We start from the raw sequence: 21,498 nt of genomic DNA on the forward strand, positions 1-21,498 counted from the left end.
GTATTGACCATTTTAACTGAAAATGTGCATCCTGATGGAAGGTGCTGACGTTTTTGGAAGGGGACAGAAAGAAAGTTATCGTGAGCAGGGTCCACAGACAATGTGCTAGAAAGAAATCAGCTCATTTCTCAAAGAACTGGGTCTGTGGGCTAGTTAACATAGAAGTAAACTTTTACAATATCCACAGAATTGATACTAGGATTTGGCGGGGGGAGGCAGGGTGGAGGAGATGCTGTTACCTGTAAACTGTCATGATAACACCAAATTTAAGACTTTCACAAGTGGCAAGAGCTAGTTAAGCATTTTATTATCTATTCTTTTTAAAAATCATAATGAAACTTTATTAATAAATTGAAGTTGCAAGGCATGCCTACTTACTGACTAGAGTTCCAGAATTAAAAGATTTTAAATGTCAAACGTTATGGTTTTCCCACAAAGGCACATGTTTAAAGTAAAGCCATTTGGTCTCCTTTCCTGTGTGTTACCTTTTGCACTATAAAAGTGAACATTTATCTCCTCAAAGCTACTGCAAAGATGGGATTTTTTATGTAGTTTTACTCAAGAAAAGTTCAGCCTGGCTTTTTCTCCTATATCCATACTGTTGTTCTGGATAGTCAGTCCATGTTGGCCAATTGGGTGTGATTCAGCATTTCTAGGACAGAAATTTCGAGGTTATCCAGATTCAGTTTTTGTAGGGGATTGGTGGAGAGATTGAGTTAGGCTGTTCACCTGCCCTCTTCTCACCACCCTCCTACCAAAGTGATTTTTGAAGGAGTGTGTGTGTCCCTGGGGCCAGTGGGTAGGGGTGCAAGGGAGGATATAAGTTTAGCTTCCTGTATCCTTGATTTTCAAGTTGATACCTGCTTTCAAAAATTGAGACTTACAAAAATCTGTCCCTTTGATTCCGTCAAGTAAATTGGATGTATTGGGCTGTGGCTACTTTAGTATTCATTGTTTTGACTGAGGAATTAATTGTCGTGTGTAATTCTATCCATACAAGATCCAGTTACACTGAAATCCTGTTGATTTGGTAATTCCAACCTCTCAGGGTCTGGCAGATTGAAAACTGGAGTGGAAGTCTGAATTTACCATAGTCAGCATTATAATGTAACATCGAATTGGCCAAATACTTTAAAAATTCCATTGTGGGGAAACCAGCATGTTTAGTATTCAAGATATTTTTTTCTCTTAAAAAACTTTAAATGTGCCCTCAACAACGTGCATGCCTGTGAACATACTTGAAAAGGAAGACCGTAAAGCAAACACTAGCCTTACCAACTTCCCTTCAGCTTGCACATCTACAAATGTGGGGGCCACTGCAGGTGTTTCCTGTTGATTAGTAAATAGCCTCCACACAATTTCTGTTTAAAACTCAGCTATTAATAAAAATGGGCGCTTTTGTAATTGCTGCCTCTTGAATGTTCTTAGGGAAACAGAAGCAAGTCATTGACATGATAGATGGCAATGGGAAGTTCCTTAATCTAAGCAACGGCAGTAGTCATTCATTATTCCATTTCATTAACAAGCTCTCTCTTCAGTAAGGTAATTCTGTTTTAAAACCGCAAGGCAGCTGGTTTGCAAGGCAGCTGGTAACTTAGGTGATGCAGATTTCCTAGCAGGAATCAGAGTGGGAAATCTACTTTAACTTCATTTTATGGGGGCTTGCAGGTCAAGGGATGAGGCAGGGAAATAATTTGTCAGTTGAAAATGCTAATACAGTTTGACTCTGTCACAAGTGCTGGATTGACATTTGAGAATATGGGTTCTTTTGTTTTTATTAACTGATTGTGTGATGAGTTGCTGAATCCCTTCTGGCTCTGTAGTTTTCCCATCTATAAAATGAAATGTAGAAGATTTCTAATATAATTTCTCCTAACAGACTATGGTTCTACAGCCAAGAGAAGTGGATGGTGGTAAAACAGCAGAGACGAAAGATGAAAAGGCCCATTTGCCCTAGTGAATATGTTAACTTTGCATGTTATTCAGCTTGCAAATAATCCAAAAGCACAAATATTTACCTTTTATCACTTCAACACATTTAAGGGCTAGAGATCACAGACATTTTATAGAATGATACAGTAACTTAGATTTTGTTTGAAGGAAATGCTGTAAAACATAGGGGCTTATATTTTGAAAGCCATTTAAAAATTTTAAAGCTTTTCTCCCAGACTGCAGAAAAATGTTTATTCTGGTATACAGTGTGGAAAAATACATATCTACTACAAACTCGGGGGCAAACATTTAGAGCTAATGTTTAACACTTTATAACTGCTGTGTTGCTGGGTTCTGCTAGAATTTATTTGGAGCTTGGGGAAAACTGGAACAGTTAAGAAAATACTTCTTTTCAAAGTAGTGAGAGGGGAAAAAAAACAACAAAGCCAGCGTATTCCCTTTTGAATATAGGAGGTGGAACATTAATAGATTGCCCGTTACGGTGTCTCCTTCAACCAGCTTTTAGATAATCTACAGCTTTGGCCTACCCTCAGTTTTGTACAATCTATATCACACAATGTGTGTCTTCTTTCTACATTTTAAAAGTGCATCATTTGTATCTGCTGCTACCCAGTATATGAATTAGGTAACTCCTTTTTCTATTTGTATCATTTTGTAAGGAAAAAGAAATTGTTCACGTTTATCATACCACTAACTGATGGAAAGCACAAGCTCTCACCCTTAAAAGAAGGTTAAGAATTTTTATGATTTCCACTTTCTCTGTAAACATCAGTTACCTAAAGCGTGGGGCATGGCACATGGATGGTGAACATTAGTTCTTGATGGATAATCACTGCATTGGATTTAGTGATTTAGTAGTTAGAACAGGTGCGGAAAGGAAGCTTACCACTTCCTAGGTCCGCTTTATTATTTTTGTAAATGATTTTTAAAAAAAATTTTTTTAACATTTATTTATTTTTGAGACAGAGAGAGAGAGAGCATGAATAGGGGAGGGTCAGAGAAAGAGGGAGACACAGAATGCGAAACAGGCTCCAGGCTCTGAGCTGTCAGCCCAGAGCCCGATGCGGGGCTCGAACCCACGGACCGTGAGATCATGACCTGAGCGAAGTCGGGCGCTTAACCAACTGAGGCACCCAGGCGCCCCTTTAAATGATTTTTAATAGGTGAGTTACATGATTCAACAATTGAAAATACCTAAAGAAAAAAAAGAACTCTTGGTTCCACCCATGACTGAGTAACCAACTGCCCTTCAACCACCACTCTGGCCTTACAGGTAATCCTTAAATCACTTTCTTCAAAAAAAAAAAATTTTTTTTAATGTTTGTTTATTTTGAGATAGAGACAGAGTGCGAACAGGGAAGGGGAAGAGAGACAGAGACACAGAATCTGAAGCAGGCTCCAGGCTCTGAGCTGTCAGCACAGAGCCCAAGGCAGGGCTCGAACCCACAAACCGCGAGATCATGACCCAAGCCGAAGTCAGACACTTAACTGACTGAGCCACCCAGGTGCCCCTTATATCACTTTCATATTTATTTTTCTAGTGTTTTCCTTATACAAAATAAAAGCAAGTAGAAATATGTATGCACTTTTTTTTTTTATTATTTATTTAAGTCCCTTTCTTACATTGAAGGTGGCATACTGATTTGAACATGGCTTTTTTCCACTTACACTTCCCTGGCGATCTTTCTGTATCAATATAGAGAGAGGTCCCAATTCTCCTTCACAGCACCATGGTTCCCAATTCATTGTGTATGTGGTTTTCACTCTTACAGATTCCAGTTTACCTAATGGTCCCCTGTTGATAGACATTTGGGCTGTTTATAACATTTTGCTTATGTAACCAGTACTGCAGTGAATCGTGGACGTTTGCTGTAATTCACATAACCATGACTGGGTCAGAGGGTAAATGCATTTGTCTTTATGCCAGGAGTTGTCAATCTGCCCTTTCTAGGGGATGGGCCACTTTTTAGTTCTAGTTCCTGTCCCCCGTGTCTTGTCAGTCAGCAGAGTGTGTTGACAAACTTCTGGATTTCTGCCCATTAAATAGGCGGGAACGATAATTATATACTATACAGTTTTGAGTATGAGAAATTTAGCTTTTCTTACCCAGCTGAGGAAACAATATTACCTTAATTCTGGAGTTGGATCACCAAATTGATGGGATAATAGGTAATCTCCTCCCTGTTTTTGCTTAAGTCTGCCCCTACCCCTACTCCACCTTTTACAAAGCTAGTAGATAGTGCTTCAGAAAGAAGCAATGCTGAGTTTTAAAAGTTATCATTACATCACTTGTTTCTTTTTTACATTACTGTTTTGGGTACTAAATCATTTATAATTTCTTAGAGTAGAAAAATCCTCCTTTTAATAGACTATTTTAACCCTGATATTTAACATAGAAATCTCTGGGAGTATCCTTGTACCTTTTGAGGTTGTTATGGGGCCAGACCTATTTTCTAGCTTCACAGTTTTAGGAACCTAGTGCACTGATTGACTCAGACTCACAAGATTGATTCTGAAAACTGGAATATCCGCCTATTTATTTACAATGCAGGATATCTTTAAAAGCACCAACATACACCTAGGTCATCTTCAACTATCAGAGTTAAGAGGAGATTGAATTTGGATCACCTTGTGGGATGTAACTCCACATCACAGAGATTTAGGACCATGAATATAGAAGCTAGAACAGGTTGAGTTAAATAGAACTGGAATTAGATGTGAGGATTCAAATGTCTTTCAGGCGTTCTTGGACTGTGGTGAGTTTTAGTCCTGTCCTAGCTTACATTAGGTTTCCTTAGATATATTTTTCTCCTAAAACAGTGCTTTGAAAATAGGAGGGGCTTATTCATCCAACAGACCTCAGGTGCAAAAATACTAGGTGCTTTTACTAGATGCTTGTCAGTTCAGAGAGTTTGTGAGTAGTAAAAATAGGGCTTACTAAAAGTACTTCTGTAGGTACATTATATACATTCAGTAATTGAATTCTCACAACTGCCATATACTCATATGTTTTCTTTTCTTTTCTTTTTTTTTTTTTTTGTGAGTAGGCTTCAGGCCCAGTTTGGTACCCAATGTGGGGCTTGAAATCATGACCCTGAGATCCACCCCTGAGCTGAGATTGAGTTGGACCCTTAACTGGCTGAGCCACCCAGATGCCCTTGAGTACTGGTTCCTTTTTTTTAAATGTTTATTTCGTGGGGGGGTGGGGGGGGTGGGGGGGGTGGAGAGAGAGACAGAGGGCGAGTGGAGGAGGGGTGGAGAGAGAGAGGGAGACTTAGGATCCGAAGCAGGCTCCAGGCTCTGAGCTGTCAGCACAGAGCCCAATGCAGGGCTCAAACTCAGGAACCGTGAGATCATGACCTGAGCTAAAGTCAGGCGCTTAACCAACTGAGCCACTCAGGTACCTCGAGTACTGGTTCTTATTACCCTCATTTTACAGATGAGAAAACCAGCTCCAGAAAAGTTAAGTAACTTTCCAAGGTCACTCAGAAGCCAGAGCTACGATTTGGACATCTGGCAATCAGACTTGGGTCTGGGTTCTTAGCTATCACCTCTTTTACGTCCCCCAGAGTAAAGGCATTTTTACCATAGTACGTTTCATTTTTTTAATCAGCCCCCTAATGCTTTTGTAAGATTGTGCAGAAAACAGTTTTCTTGAAGAGTTGCTTTTTAAAATGAAGGTTTTCTGATTAGATAGGGATGTTGTCCCAATCTTATCAGCCACAATTACCTTGAGGGGAATCCTAGGATAATCTGAAAGGCTAGCACAAGATCTTCTGTTTTCTTTTGGTTCCGTTTAATTCGAGATGAAACAGTTTCCGAATCTAGCCCCTAAATCTTGGACTGTGCCTTGCAGGAAGCTAATGTCAACATTGTTGCCTCTGGGGTATCTTGGGAAGAGTAGAAAAACTAGTCTTCATTTGCTTTGAGGGCCAGCTAGTTTGGGTTAAATTTCACTAAAGTTCAGGAGGGAGACCTGGGCAGTAGCTTGTTTTCTGCCTACAGTAAGTAGCTCAGAGAACTTGAGCCTTCCGACCTGATTTCTTCCCTTTTGGCTTGTGGAATGGGCCTAACAACGCTTTCTGTGAAGATTAAGGGAGAATATAGGAAAGGATTCTGAAAACTATAAGACATATATGAGTGGCAGCTATTGTCTGTTTTACCATCAAAAACATCTTTTAGAAGTTGGATGGTTTTCTCTGGTTATGAAGAGAAATTTGTTTTTGTTTTTAACTGGAGCTCATTTCCAAATGTGAGGACAAGAGCTGTCATTAATGTGGTCTACACTTGACCATGGTGCAAGATCAAATTTAAAACCTTTAAAATTTGCTTATAATGAGATAGCTTAAGAAGGAAACCTGTAACACATACCTTAATATTCACATTCAGTTTGCAAGTTCTGGGAAGGCAGACCTGAAAGTTCAGGGTCAAACCCTAAGATTGGACTTCTGGCAGGGTTCCCAGTTGCCTTTCACAGAGGAGTAAAAGCAGAATCTTCATAGGCAAAAGACCATGGCTCAAGCTATCTTTATAACTCTTTAGTGCCTGGGCAGGCTTAGCTCTCAGGATTCTGGAGGAATAAGGCTCAGCCAACAAAGAAGGCCATCTCAGGTGCCAGTTACCTTGTGTGTTGTAACGAAATGTTTCTTTGTGCTCCTTCTCAGTTCCCATTACATCTCTGTGTTGCAAAAAGTCCCCTGACTCTGAGAATGTGATGACTGAGCCACATGACAACTTTATCATTCTCTTAGTCACTCCCTTGGTGGCTCAGCCAGTCTCTGACGTGGGCCATTGATTAGGCTTTGTTTCCTAAGCTTTTCAGAAACTTTGGTGTAACAAGCACATGGTCTAAATTTGAGGGAAAACCTTAACCGATACCTACAAATGTAGCAAACAAAAGAAAACAAAACCCCTCAACTATTGAATCTTTACGTGAAAGCCATAGCCTTTCAGAGCTGACATTAGCAACCCTCTTAATTATAGGAAGTAGATATAGAATGTGTAAAGTGATTTGACCAGGAATCTATCCTACACCCCAAAGGTTAGGTCACTACTGTGGTGCACAGGAGAGATGGTGGGAATAGAAGGAGCGGGAGGGGACGTGGTTAAATAGATTTGACAAAAATAATTTGGTGGTAGTGGCGGCCTTGATTCTTCACTTCTTTTTTTAAAGATCCTATTTCCTAGACAAAGGCAATATAATCTAATTCAGTATTTCTTGAAATTGCCAGATGCTAAGAACAGCACACGACCACTTGTTACACACACATTCCCAAGACCCTCCACTGACGTTTGCTATGTCTAGGACGGGATCTGGGAATATGTGTTTCACAATCACAGCAATTCTTACAAATTAGTGTTCTGATAAAAACAGAATTCAGGATACCGTTTAGTGCAGTCGCTAGCTACAAGGTAGTATCCCACCCCCGCTGTAAACAGACGGTCAAGTTAAAAAACCCTGCCCTTGCGATGCCTAAGTAGCTCCTTTTGTAAGGAACTGTCCCTTTCCCTCCTCTTCCTTCAGTCATTTGACTGGCACCATCCCAAACCTACAGCTGGAGTGGCTTTCTCCAGGCCCAGCTAGGCGGGAGACACACACTACCCTAAGCCGGGCGGTCGGGGAGCCCCGTCTCCGTCCGGCGTCCGGCTGGTGCAGCCGTGCCGCTCTCCCATTGGCTGGAAGTTTCCTCGCCAGTAGCCCGAGCGGCCCCTACTCGCCACGCCAGCCCTTCTGGGCTCCGACCGCCCAGGGGGCGGGGCGGAGGCAGGGGCGGGGCCCAGAGGGCGGGGCAGGAAGATGGGGCGGGGCCTCGCGGCGCTGCGGAAGTCTGGGCGGCCTATGGCGCGGGAGGGAGTCCCCGGCCGCGCCCCACGAGGCCGGGCCGGGCCGGGCCAATCCCGGGCGACTGGGCGGGCGAACGCGGGGCCCGGCCGGCCGGCCCGAGGGACTGGGGGTGGGGGACAATGGGCCGGTTCCTGGTGCGTCACGGGGGAGTTCCTTAAAGGGGAAGTGAGCGGGGCTACGGGCGGGTGCGGGGTGCGGTGGTCCGCGGGGGAGGCCCCCCCGCGCTTTAAAATAATGCCCGCGGCGCCCGCGCGACCATGCAATGGCGAGCGCTCGTCCTGGGGCTGGTGCTCCTCCGGCTTGGCCTCCATGGAGTGCTGTGGCTCGTCTTCGGGCTGGGGCCCAGCATGGGCTTCTACCAGCGTTTTCCGCTCAGCTTCGGCTTCCAGCGCCTGAGGGCCCCCGACGGCCCCGTCTCTCCTGCCTTAGGGCCCGCGGGCCCGTCGGGGCCGTCGTGGCTGCAGCCGCCGGTCCCCGGGGCGGCGGCGGGGCGGCGGCGGGCTCCGCGGCGGCCCGGGCCAGGCATGTGCGGCCCGGCCCACTGGGGCTACGTGCTGGGTGGCCGGGGCCGCGGCCCGGACGAGTACGAGAAGCGCTACAGCGGCGCCTTCCCGCCCCAGCTGCGCGCCCAGATGCGCGACCTGGCGCGGGGCATGTTCGTCTTCGGCTACGACAACTACATGGCGCACGCCTTTCCCCAGGACGAGCTCAACCCCATCCACTGCCGCGGCCGAGGGCCGGACCGCGGGGACCCGTGAGTAGCCGGCGCTGGCCCGACGCCCCGGGCCGCGTGCACCACGCGCTTCCTTGCGTCCTCCGGGTTCCCCAAGGGATGCCATAGCGTTTAGGGTCCAGCGGGCCACACCCGCCCACCTGGGGCCTTGGCCCGACCCCCCGGAGGTCCCCCTGGGCTTGGTGGGGGTGTGGATGGGTCCATGGCTGTCCTCTTCCTCGATTCTCCCGGAATGTCAGTTACAGCACAGCTGTCTAGCTCAGTCTCTTTTACAGATGGGGAAATTGAGGCTCAGAGACCGGAAGGGACAGTGGCAGTACCAAGGGGTAGCTTCGGGGGCTTTTGACTCTCATCTCCAACTCCTTCTCCAGATGAATATATAATTAAAATGAAATCCCTTGTAAAAACGCAGTTTCGAAACAAGCCCTTATTTCCCCGCACCTGCTCGCATCCCTGGCTTTTCTGTGTAAAAATTCGAGAGTTGATTCTGGGAAAGGACTTGCCTAAAGCCAAGTAATGAGTGCGAGGCAGAGCGGGGTTACAACCTTTCTCCTTCATTTACAGGGGCTGCTTCTTAGGCTGAGGATACTTACATGAAAGGGAAAGAGGGAGAGGGAGGGAGGCAGAGAGGCTAACTAGCTGAGATTTGGAGTCCTGATACTCAGGCTGTGATTCCCTGGCCGCAGAATTGACTGCCACCTTTATCTGTCCCATAAATTCCTCCCCTCTGGTGGCAAGGTTGTCACGGAAGTTCAGCCAGTGTTCCTTTCCACCAGCCTTGTCTGTGGAGGCCAAGCTTCCAGGGTCACTGCTGTTGACATCAGAGTCCAAGAGGACAGCACACTCAGCTGAGGACCTTCCACCTGGAGGGAATGGGTGTGCTTTGTCACTGACCCTGTTAGACCACATTGGTGACTACCTTCCTCTGTGTGGTGAGGGTGGACCAGAGGAGCTGCTCAGTGTCCTGTCCCCACATCCTGGGGGTGGCTTTGTACTTCTGGGGGATGTACTTTCCTTCACCTGGGGAAAACGAGTCCGATCCTTAAGTTCTGAAAAGGAAGGCTGTATACTAAAGGGATTTGAAGGGTTTTAAAAAATGGTTTGGTTATCCCAAAGTCATATTTTAAATGACAGTTTGAGGAGCATGAGTTTCAGTGATGTAAGGGCACATTCCAGGCTACTTTCAAGGGACTGTGCCTTTCTAAAATTGCAGGAAACTGATGAGTTATTTTTCTTGCTTCACTAGATCAGGCTTTGTGCATATAAATATCTTCTATCTTAATTTTTTTTTGAGAAAAAGTTTTCTTAAGTTTTGAAAAAAAATTGCCGGGCCTTTCCAGATGTTTGGAAAGTAATGAGTCGTTTGTTGGTATTTAACTGTACCAGGCTTTATGCCTGTGTATTTTCTGTTAATTTCATTTTTTATTGTTGGAGGAAAAAAAAATTAAAATTTGAAAAAATGAAAAAGCCTAAAACCCCACCAGACATTTAATTTATTTTTCCTTGCCAGCTCCTGCTCATATGCCTACACATTTTTTACATAGTTGAAATCAAAGTGTGTGTACACATTTTGGATCTTGATTGTATTTTCTCGCTAATGCTCATGGTATTACAGGAAGGGAGAGAATACTTTCAGTAAGTGCCCTTATTCTCTCTCGAAGACTTTTTCCTCAGATTTTCTTTTATGGCAAGGACCTAAGGAAACGGTTTAATGAGTGCTTGTGATCACACTTTCAGTTGGGAATATGGTGGTCTGGAGAGTTAGCTGATGACATTTGGATGCTTTTCTTAATGAATCTTAGGAACCCTTTGGGGAGTTGGAGCCCCTCTCCAGCAACGTGATGTGTCGGTTGATTACCCTACTGGGCCCTGTGGTAGTTCCGGGTGGCGTAGGCCTTTGTTTCAGACTAAGTCTGCTGATGAGTGTCTTGGTTTGATTGTGTAGTGGCGGTGTGGGTAAACTGAGGTCAGATTGCTTTGAGACAGTTATATTGCTGTTGGAAAGATGGAGTTTGAAATGTCGAGGGGGTAGCATTTGGGAAGGGTCATGCCCAGAGGTTAGTAAACCTTTTGGTTGATAAACTTTTGATGTCTTTGAGGAGATGAAAGAATTCTGGTGTTATGGTGATCTTGAGTAGATCCTCACATTGGCTGCTTCCAAGGAGTGGAAAGGTTAAGTTTTTTACTCCCCTTTCTTTAACTTAACTCCTTTCAGACTAGTATTTGCTTTTCTTCTTTTTTAAATCATATATTTTTTTTAAAAAAGATTTTATTCTATGCTTTTTATAGCTTATTTATTTTTGAGAGAGTGAGAGCGTGAGCAGGGGAAGGGTAGGTAGGGAGGGAGGGAGGGAGGGAATCCCAAGCAGGCTCCATGCTGTCAGTGCGGAGCCCAATATGGGGCTCAAACCCATGAACCCTGATATCATGAACTGAGCCGAAATCAAGAGTTGGATGCTCAACCAACTGAGCCACCCAGGCACTCCGAGATTTTTTTTTTTTTTTTAAGTAACCTCTGCACCCATCATGGGTTGCAAACTCACAACCTTGAGATCAAGGGTCACATGCTGTACCTACTGAGCCAGCCAGGCACCACCAGACTAGTATTTTCGAAGAAAGTTTAGAACCAGAGTTTTGGCATTCTGGCTCTGAAACAATAGGATAGTTTATATCCCCCAAGTAAATAACCTGCAATAAAAAATTTTCAGATTTTAAAAAATCAAATGTATTCTAATAATTGTTTTCAAGCGTATTCTAATGATACATTTAAAATATAGAGTGACAAAGCCATTAGAATGTTATGCAAAAAGTACAGAAACAAAATATGGGTGCTCAATATGTGTATCTTTTCTTTCTAGTCACATTTACCTGAGGCATATCTTGCCCGTCATGTTTAACTATAAATAGGGTGAGGGTTTAACATGAAGTAAATGAAACCCGAACGCTTTAAAATAGAAAATCTTTCTGTTCAGCTACAGATGACTGTGCAAAGTCAGTCACTCTCATATCCCCAATTTGGGTTGGAGGATCCAAATTCAAAAGTTTCCTCAAGTGAATTTGAATGTTCTATTTTTTGTAACCTTGTGAATAATAACGATAGTTCTGGCCCTGGGCACGTGACCCTTCTTTGCGTCCTCCCCAGCCAAGTTGCTGTTCAAGTAAAAAAGCAAATCGCCTTTGAATCACCCTAACCAGTATTGGCCCCCAAACCAACCCATTCCTCAGCAACCAAGCTTAAGATGGCCTCCTCTGCATTCTTCTTTCTTTCTAAAATCCTGTCCCACTACACAACTCGGGCCTAAGACTTTTTCTATGATGCCATTGAACTTTTGAAGACAAGTTTCTTTGATTTACTCGGTTCTCCTTTCAGTTCCTTTTCTTTAAGCTGCTGTTCCACATTTTAACATCACTTGAGAATTATGTATTCACCTTCCTTTCCCTTTGTCTTGTCTTCCCAGATTATCAATCCCTCGACACAGAGACTGTTTCTTGTATTACCTCTGTGTCTACCCAGCACCAGGTATATTTCTGAACAGCTGGTACAGGTTAAGTGTATGTGGGAATTTTTTTTTTAAACATATGTTTGATTTTGTCAGTTACGTCATCAAAAATTTTCTGTCAAAGGTGTAGTTTTCTCCTCTATCTCTGTTTTGGGGTGATAAGAACCTTAAGAATTCACAGTAGAGTGGGATCGCCTGGGTGGCTCAGTCAGTTAAGCGCCCGACTTTGGCTCAGGTCATGCTCTCATGGTTCATGGGTTCAAGCCCTGTGTCGGGCTCTGTGCTGACAGCTCAGAGCCTGGAGCCTGCTTCAGATTCTGTATCAGTCTCCTTGCTACTCTCCCACTCACACTCTGTCTCTCTCTGTCTCTCAAAAATAAATAAATATTAAAAAAGTTCACAGTGGGGCAAATGTCATGAACAGTCACACATGGTAAATTAAGTGGAGAGTTTAATTCTGGGTCATCATGGTTCAGCCAGCTGGTTATGTGGAAAGATGTGTACTTGTGAGCCTAGTCTTGTACTAGAAGATTGAGTTCTTGGCTTGAGACACTTAGCAGATATGAAGTCAGGCTGGCCATTGGTCAAGAATACCTACAAAGAGCAAGACCACAGTCTTACATACTGGGCTGGCCTAAGTGGAATCACAGTAATATGGTGCTGCTAGGCCAAGAGCGTTCTATGGAGTCTACATTTCCCTTCTCACTCCTCTTCCTTTTCTATTTTGGCATATTTTAAAGACTGTATAGCAATTACTCGGTAGAAAATAATTAAAAGTGTTTTAATGAACACCTTAGATTTTTCAGTCAAATCCTTTAGGGGGATTTGTCTGAGTGGAGAGAAGGAACCAACTCCATTATTCCAAATATTTATTTTCTTTTACTATGGCATTTCTTATAACTGTTAATTGTTAGTGACTGCTTGGGCACTGTATTGAGAAGTAGGTTAAAATTGGGTCCATTTTAGTTATTAGCCTAAAAGGAAAAGTGCTACAAAACACATGAAGGAGTGCAGTGATCGAAGTTAGTAACACCTTCCACCGACCTGTGTAGGTGGAAAGAGTGGTGTTGGCCCCAGATGAGGGTATAGCTCAGGAGAGCATGTGTTTCACATGTAGTTTGAATGCTAAGTGGCGAAGGAACTATTTTCTAATGAGGTGGGTGTTGCAACCCACTCTTTGTTTCTGAGCAATAGAGCAATGCAGTTAAATATTTAAACCCAACAGGATGTTCTTGAATTGGCAGAATTAAGCACAAGGATCTTCCTGTCTACTTTGACCTTCTCCTCCAACTTTCGACATTTCCTGTATGTTTTCTTGCTGGCACTGCCCTTGAAGTGCTTATTTTTACCCCACGGCTCTCGTCTTTAGAGCACCTTTTGGAATTATATGAACATACTTAGAAAGAATCTACAAATAGAAGAAGCAGGTGCAGTTTTTCAGCCATGCGGTGTGCGGGCCTCATGGCTTGTAAGGGGCAAAATAACCCTGGTTCCTAGATAGCCTGTTCTGTATGGCTTGTTTTCAAAAGTGTATCTAAAAGTTAGCTCTAAATTCTTTGTCCTAGATTTAGTGGGGTAACAGCATATAACAAAGCAAGTGGAAGGCTCACGTGAGATCAGATGTGAAGTGTCGAAGCTGTGTGTGCCTGCTTCATGTAAGGCCACTGACCCCGACCAGGGCACGCTGGAGGGTACATTTTCAGAGAGCGTAGCAAGCCATCCAGGACAGGGGAAGTGAGACCAGGTCCCGTAGGTGTGACTGAGGGAGTAGCTACGGTGGCCTGGGACGTGCTGCAAGATGTTTGAGTTTTGGTGAATCTGTTGTCGAAGATGAAACTCGGGCTTTTCACTTTGGTCTTTAATAAATGTAACCTTTTTAAAATTTTTATTAAAAAATTTTTTTAATGTTCATTTTTTGAGAGCGTGCTAGAGTGAGTGTGGGCGAGGGGCAGAGAGCAAGGGAGACACAGAATCTGAAGTAGGCTCCAGGTTTCGAGCTGTCAGCACAGAACCTGATGTGGGGCTTGAACCCACAAACCATGAGATGACGACCTGAGCTGAAGTGGGATGCTTAACTGACTGAGCCACCCAGGTGCCCCAATAAAAGTAACCTTTAAACAGCTGTCCCATTTCTCCTTACTCCAGCCTTTTCAGGCTTCTGCAGTTACTCTCGGGGCTGGTGGGAAGGAGAGAGGAGAATGACTGAAGTCCCTGGAATTTGTCAAGCTGCACTATTTCTCCGTCCTTGCCCTTCCCGGATGTTTTCGTTGTCCTTGTCATCGTTTTCAGTGTTACAAGGAGCAGTCTGAGTGACTGGGGAGCTTTACTTTCCCTGCAGGCCTGAAGGCAGTGTCTTAAGATTGCTCCAGGAAGGGAAATCAGTGTTGACTATGGGGGCAGGAGGAGTGCGGCAGACAAGTCTCACCGTGGCTCATCTCCTCAGAATGGGTGGAGGTGATGGGGATTCATTGGTTGAATGAATGATAATGAGAAAATGAGATCAAGAGGTTAATTTATTCCCCCAACCAAAGCACCGTGGTGATAATGGGAATATAACTGAAGGTATTTACTTCTCTTTGTGTGTAACCTGCTGGAGTGTCTGATTTCTATATTTAAGGTCACATGACAGGGTCTTCCTAGTTTCGTTAACAATGATTTTGAAATCAGAGCTTTTTGAAGCTGGTCAGAGAGATGATTTGTGGTGATAAAACTGTGTCTCAGGGCACACGATTCTGGTTCACCGTCTCCTGACTTCCTGTTGCATGTTTCCTCAGTAGCATTAAGGGTGCATCTATTCTGTGAGTTGAGTCTACTTACAGACACCATAGAAAGGGTCACTTATGAGATGGAAAGACTGTTGCCATACTGATCCACCTGTAATTGGCCCTGAATAAATGAGAGTTTCTAGCAGTTTTAGTTTCTAATGGATGTTTAGTTTTATTGCCCTTTTTCTCTTTTAAAATAAAGTACCTTTGTTTAATTTTAATTTTGTTTCTTTTTCAGTTCAAATCTGAACATCAATGATGTCCTAGGGAATTATTCATTGACTCTTGTTGATGCATTGGATACGCTTGCAGTAAGTGTGTGGGCTTGTTATTATTTTTGTAATTAATTAAGGCATTTTGGAGTTGCATACCCCTAGTTTCCACCATCGAGGGAATTCCAGGAAACCTGATATTCAAAATGTATTCATAGCTTTGATAGCCATTGTTTATTTTAATGACCTTAATGCTGAGAGCAAGAAAAGCATTCAGGGTTAAAGGGACGGAAATGTGATTCCCCTAAAAAAAATGGAGAAGAAAGTATGATTATTTTGAGGGAACATGTTTTTCTCCCAGTTTCCCACTGTTTTATTCCATAAAGGAGCAATGGAGCATTCCATTAAAGTTGACAGTTACTGTAGTTAAGATTTCAGAAGTAAAAGATAAGCTCAGGGTGGGTAGGGCCCCTGAGATAGCATTCAGCTACTTGGTCCCCTTGTGTGTGTCCTGGGCCCTGGTCCCAGCCCCTGTGTGAGACCCCTAGAAATGCTCCTCTCCTATGTGGGACTCCGTAGTTTGTAGACACTCCCTACTCCACATTTGGGCTGCCAACTTGGGTGCCGCCTTCACCCCCCCATCCCCTGTTTCCTTCAAGGAGTCTGGGGAACTGGAGCTTTTTGAGTGGATCTGCAGAAACACACTGAAAGCAGGATGGCACTGTGGCATGGTACTTAACCATTGGGCTGTGTCGTGTGCCTGGTCTGCTTCTTGGTTCTTTGCTTCCAAGAGGCTGTCTTCCAGAACAGTATGTTAAAACCTCCTTGATCAAGGTGATTTCACAACCTCTTTGCTCCTCGTCATTGTCCTGCACGGCTTTACCACTAGAGAATTCTTACCATAGTCAAGCCCAAATACTGCATTTAACAACGTACTCTTGTCTGTTTGGACGTCCCTGAGAAGAATTTAAAGCCGTCAGGGGTTAGAAGTGGGTCATGCTAGCTAAGTTTGCGTTACAGCTGCCCAGTGTCTTGCTGGCAGAAGAATCACCAGAACATGGGAAGAGCTTGAGTGATTGCTCTGCATCCTCACAGGCCCGGGGTCTGCGGGGACTGTGGGCTTTCATTCTGCCAGGCTGTGATTGCATAGCACTTTTGGTTTCCCAGTCTCTCTGGGGTTCTTGCTGCTGCACTTCAGTCATCCGTCATCCATGATCACAACGTGCCCAGACAAGTATGCTCAGCCTAATTGGAATTAACTTGCTGCATATACCAGAGGCTGACTCAGACCATAGGTGTTGGTTAAAACAGAGTCCCAAAACTCAGATATGTTATGAAAGGCATAACATCTCTTCTCCCTGACCCCTCTTTTTTGGCCTGTTGTGTCTTTTTATCCTCCTGCTGTGCTCATTAAGTACAGAGACCTCATCTCTATTACTCATTGTCCTCTCCACACTTCATGTGTCTGATACATAGTAGGAGTGCAAATATGTGTTCAAAGAATGAATTCCTACAAAGCCAGCATTTCGCAACACCATTTTCAAGGGTGTTCTCCCTGAAGGAAGAGTTGCTTTCTCAAACGAACTTGAGAAATTCTTCATGCCTGTCCTACTATTGGAGAACCACAACATACACCAGCCTTTCAGAGGCTCTGAGAAGTTCTTCAGTAAAGAAACTGTTTTAACTCTTTCTTTCCAGCCCACATTTTCTTAAGCCTGAGTGAATGATTTCATAGCCTGCTTACTCTGTTCTGTAGCTGCCTAAAAGGGTAAATTAGAGTATGTAATTGAAAGTCACTGGCTTTCTTCACCATGCTCCACTTGATCTGAGATTGTATCAGCCTCTGCAGGTGCTAACAGATATTGTTGCTGGCGAACATCTGTAAGGAAACAAAGCCACTTCTGTGGTTTTCATTGTAGAATATCCGGTGTTGAGTGTGCTAGCACTTTAGGCTTATTTTTCAGGTGTTACTTCAGTTGAGGGTTTCTTGATCTCTTGCTAACATTTTAAATAGGCTCTAACAGATGTGCTGTGGAAACATTCAGATGATAGCAATCCCCTGACCACTGACTGCAACTTGTGGCATTATTGCATAATCTTTTAAAAAGAAAGAACTAAAAGTCAGGAAAGAAACGCCTGTACTCGATCTGCCTGTTTACAGTGAAATAACAACGAAGAAGGGACAAAAAGATGAGCTGGACCAATAAATACTGGGAAGTAAGGGACACTTGGAAGAAGTAGTATCTGGATGAAATTTTTTGTTTTCCCTTTGTGTGTATGTGTCCTGATGATGTCCTTGTAGTACCAGGATTGTCCTGAATTTTTGAACAGGATGAAACCATTTTGGTTTAGTGAATCTGTAACATTTTATGCCCAATTTGCACTTCCTATAGGAGAGAGCAGCTTAGCATGAGATCATATTGATGCACCCAAAATAGAAATCGTAATTTTAGATCACTCTTTAAAAAGGACATGGAGCTGATTATTTGTTTGTTTGTGTGTTTTGGATGCCACTGGTTTTATGCTGTGCTCCAAAAGATAATGCTTCATGTTCTCAAAGCGTTTAGACATCTGGACAGCAGGCAACAAGTCCATTTTCCCCAATGTTTTGGTCTCCCGGGAGCCAAGCCCCAAGCTGCCGATTTATTTGAGGAGCACTGGGAGAGTTATATTTTTGTTTCTTCAGTTTTGGAATTTATTTTTACTCATGTTAAGAGTTTTAGGAACTCTGGCGCCTTGCTTGCTAAATCGGATCAGACCGAAGTTTGAGGGAGAGTGGAGTGGGAAAGTGAGGGCTACTCATGGTTCATGAGGAATTACTTCACAGTTTTACCATTCGGAGATCGGATTCTTGAGTTGCCATCTGTCATGGAATATGTTCTAGGAGACAACTGTGCTTTTTCTGCCTTTTGTGTTTCCGCTCCTCCCGTGGAGGACTTTTAGGTGAAGTGGCCCAGCTCCTGCCCTCTCGGAGCCTCGTTCCATTACAAGCTATGGTAATGGTTTGTGTTCCTCTTTTTAAAGATAATGGGAAATTCATCCGAGTTCCAGAAAGCAGTCAAGTTGGTGATCAACACAGTTTCATTTGACAAAGATTCCACCGTGCAAGTCTTCGAGGCCACAATAAGGTAAAATAGTATATAAGATGGATTGAAGACTTCTTTTGTAAGTGTGGAAGGAGAGAAATTCCTGCGAGGATTTCCCTGTGAGATCCAGGTAGAGAGTCGTTGGAGACCTTATGAGCCCTGTGTCCATCTTTCCTCTTCCTTTTGGGCTTTATCAACAGTGGGACCCTTGACATTTCAAAGTAATTACGTTTGGGGCTGAAGAGAAAGACTCACCTAAGCTTTAATGAAGGTGGGAGTTAGGTGTGCTTTTAATGTAGATTTTCACTGTTGCACTTCATGTCTGTTTTCGTTTCCTTCCTTCGCCGTGTCCTAGGAAAACCCCTACATATTTCTGACGGAAATGAAAGTTTCCCATTTTACCTACCACCCACAGAGGACCGCTGCTTACCATTCGAGTGTATTTCCCCCTTTTCCCTCTTAATGCAACTCCCTCTTCTCTCTCCCTCCCCCGCTCCGTGTTCCACACTCCAATTTGCTTCTTGTCTCTTTTAAGTTGATATGTTGTGACTATTTTACTATTTCATTTAAACTTTTGGAAAATTATATTACTGCACACCATTCTAGATGTATCATTTATTTCAAGTTAAAGTTATAAAACCGTTTGTGCCGAAACACGTCACGATGTACTTGAGATCATCGGAGTGGTACATGAATTCCTGGCTCTTAGGGACGTAGATCTCAGCTGGTGGCCGTCTGCCTCTGAGCAGGTCATTTTCTCCTCCTCACCTTCTTCTCTTCCTCACCTCACATCCTCACCAGAAGTTGGGTGATTTCTGAGCTGTTTGGCAGCCCAAACAGGGAAAGTGACTTAGTATTTGTTGTTTTGCCCTTTCCTGTTTCTTAGATGGTTAATTGTGTTCCCCATGTGAGAGAAATCAAGAGTAATTTATTCATATTGAAAGGTAATGTTTATTCTGAGGACAGCTAGTATACTCTCTTCTGATGAGATGGCTGAGACTGCCAGCCATTAGTTTTTACTTTATGTGAGATTATTCTTGGAAGCCCCAGATGAACGGTTCTCTTTCTCCCGGGCAGTAGTGTGGTTAACTAAGAATCGGTTATTTATTATTAGGGCTGAAAAGAACTTCAAGAAACCATTAAATTCAGTCTCTCTGATTCTCGGCCGCTCTGAATTCACGAGGGATTTGAGGCTGCTTCTGTCCCTTGGAACTGGATTGTGTGCATTGACGAGCAATATGATTTTACTATTTTTGTGTTCTTGTCATCTTGTCTTCTAGGGTCCTAGGAAGCCTCCTTTCTGCCCACAGAATAATAACTGACTCCAAGCAGCCCTTTGGTGACATGACAATTAAGGATTATGATAATGAATTGTTGCACATGGCTCATGACCTGGCTGTGCGGCTCCTCCCTGCTTTTGAAAACACCAAGACAGGAATCCCCTATCCTCGGGTAGGTAGACTAGTTTGATGTTTCAGCATCTTCCTGAATTGAAACTCTTTAAAAAAAAAAAAAAAAAATTATATTTATTTATTTTTGAGAGAGAGGGAGAGACAGAACATGAGCAGGGGAGGGGCCGAGGGAGAGGAAGACACAGAATCTGAAACAGGCTTCCGGCTCCGAGCTGTCAGCACAGAGGCCGATGCGGCGCTCGAACTCATAGACCGCGAGATCATGACCTGAGCCAAAGTCGGACACTCAGCCGACTGAGCCACCCAGGTGCCCCTAAAACTCTCTTTTGATTATTTTATTTGGAGAAAGGAGGGAGGTGATGTGGAAGAGGAAAGCTGTGTCCTAGAGACAATTTGGCCCTAAATGCGATGTAAATGTTTTCTAGTTTGTTCAGCATTTACTGAGCACCTACCGTGTCCCAGGCACACAGTGACATACCTGATCTTTCTCTTAAAGAACTTAATGTTCCTGTGCTCAGGGTTCTTAAATTCTTCTGCATGTGAGGTTTATATCCCCTGCTACAGAATAGCATGGGGAATTTGTCTTTCTTTCTGACTTGAGTACATGTCCCCAAAGACTCTGATGTGTATATTGTAAGGATCCTGGTGAATGTTCTTTGGAGTGCTTCACATGGATCTTTCAAATAAAAGCCTGCACAGCCCAACAAGTTAGCTGCTGATTTACATGCAAGATCTGGAATGAGATTATATGCTTGTGGCACCCGATTTGCTGAGCCCAGAACTCCCTTGGGAATTGAGTCAGCCTTTGACGTAACCAGCAGAGAATTGCCAGACCACAGAGCCTCAGGGATGAAACAGGCTGTCACATTCTCCCTGTGTCTCCTTTCTCTCCCAGTCTGCAATTTGTTTATGTTTGCTGAGCAGGGGTGAGTTCCTAGTAGGTCACTTAAACTTTGTAAGGGGTTCCACAGCAGAGCTCTGTTTCTAATGCCAAAGCCTGGTGCCCTGTAACCATGAAGAGAACCCACTGGAAAGAGACGGGTTAGTGAATAGCATTGTGACGATGCCCCTAAGACTTACTAAAATAAGGTGGTGGTGTTCTTATGGTCTTGTAGGTGTGACCTGGAAAGTGGTGAGCTGAGTCACACTGCAACAAGTTTGGGTCATTGGTGGAGTCTGGTGGCTGGGACATGGCCTTTTGGCCCTGGAGGGTTCCTCAAGTTTTGCCACAAATCCTTTGTCTCTTCCTGTCCCCAGGTGAACCTGAAGACTGGCGTTCCTCCCGACAGCAATAATGAGACCTGCACAGCAGGAGCTGGTTCCCTCCTGGTGGAATTTGGGATTCTGAGCCGACTCCTGGGGGATTCTACATTTGAGTGGGTGGCCAGACGTGCTGTGAAAGCCCTTTGGAACCTGCGGAGCAATGATACAGGATTATTAGGTGTGGTGGCACTTTCTCAGGCCATTGGGACTGTGTACCTACGACCCCCTTTCCTTCCCTCTTCTCTGGGGCTCTCTCCCCTCTCCACTCCTTCTGTCTTGCACCACGAATCTGACAAATGACTCCTCAGAAAGACCGGACTTCTGTGTCTGCTGTATCGGTTTCTCTGTGGGGATTTCTGCTTAGAGGGAGGCTGTAACATTCAATGGGAAAGAATCATGCTTTTGCTGTTTGAGGGTTCCCTTCTGATTTGAATCCTTTAGCAATTCCACTTGAAGATAATTGTTAATGGAAATGCTGTAAGAACTGCCTCTAAGGCAGATTGTATTGTTTCAATCTAAATAGAGGGATTTAGAGTTACTGGTAGAGTGGCTTTCTCCTTTAAAAAAAATGTAGGCACATGGTAGGAGGTTGAAAGGCCAGATTAAACTTATATTAGGTGTTTTGGGTTTTTTTTTCCTCCTTTGTGAATGTTTGGTCAAGATGTTATTTGAAAAATTATGGGGCCGCCTGGCTGGCTCAGTTTGTTGAGCATCTGACCCTTGATTTTG

The 21,498-nt window shown here is 43.9% G+C and overlaps 1 protein-coding gene across 1 annotated transcript in view; it reads left to right on the plus strand.

Annotated features, from left to right (window-relative positions):
- Positions 1–7,956: 7,956 nt before the first annotated feature.
- Positions 7,957–21,498, plus strand: part of EDEM1 (ER degradation enhancing alpha-mannosidase like protein 1) — a 29,623-nt gene continuing 16,081 nt past the window's right edge. Inside the window, exons 1-5 of the mRNA XM_043587989.1 lie at positions 7,957–8,552; positions 15,035–15,107; positions 18,033–18,136; positions 19,375–19,546; positions 20,764–20,947. Coding sequence (XP_043443924.1) covers positions 8,056–8,552; positions 15,035–15,107; positions 18,033–18,136; positions 19,375–19,546; positions 20,764–20,947 — 1,030 coding nt within the window. The 5' untranslated portion in view covers positions 7,957–8,055. The remainder of the gene's footprint in view (positions 8,553–15,034; positions 15,108–18,032; positions 18,137–19,374; positions 19,547–20,763; positions 20,948–21,498) is intronic.

This window comes from Prionailurus bengalensis, chromosome A2 (assembly GCF_016509475.1).
Source record: "Prionailurus bengalensis isolate Pbe53 chromosome A2, Fcat_Pben_1.1_paternal_pri, whole genome shotgun sequence".
Lineage (NCBI taxonomy): Eukaryota > Metazoa > Chordata > Mammalia > Carnivora > Felidae > Prionailurus > Prionailurus bengalensis.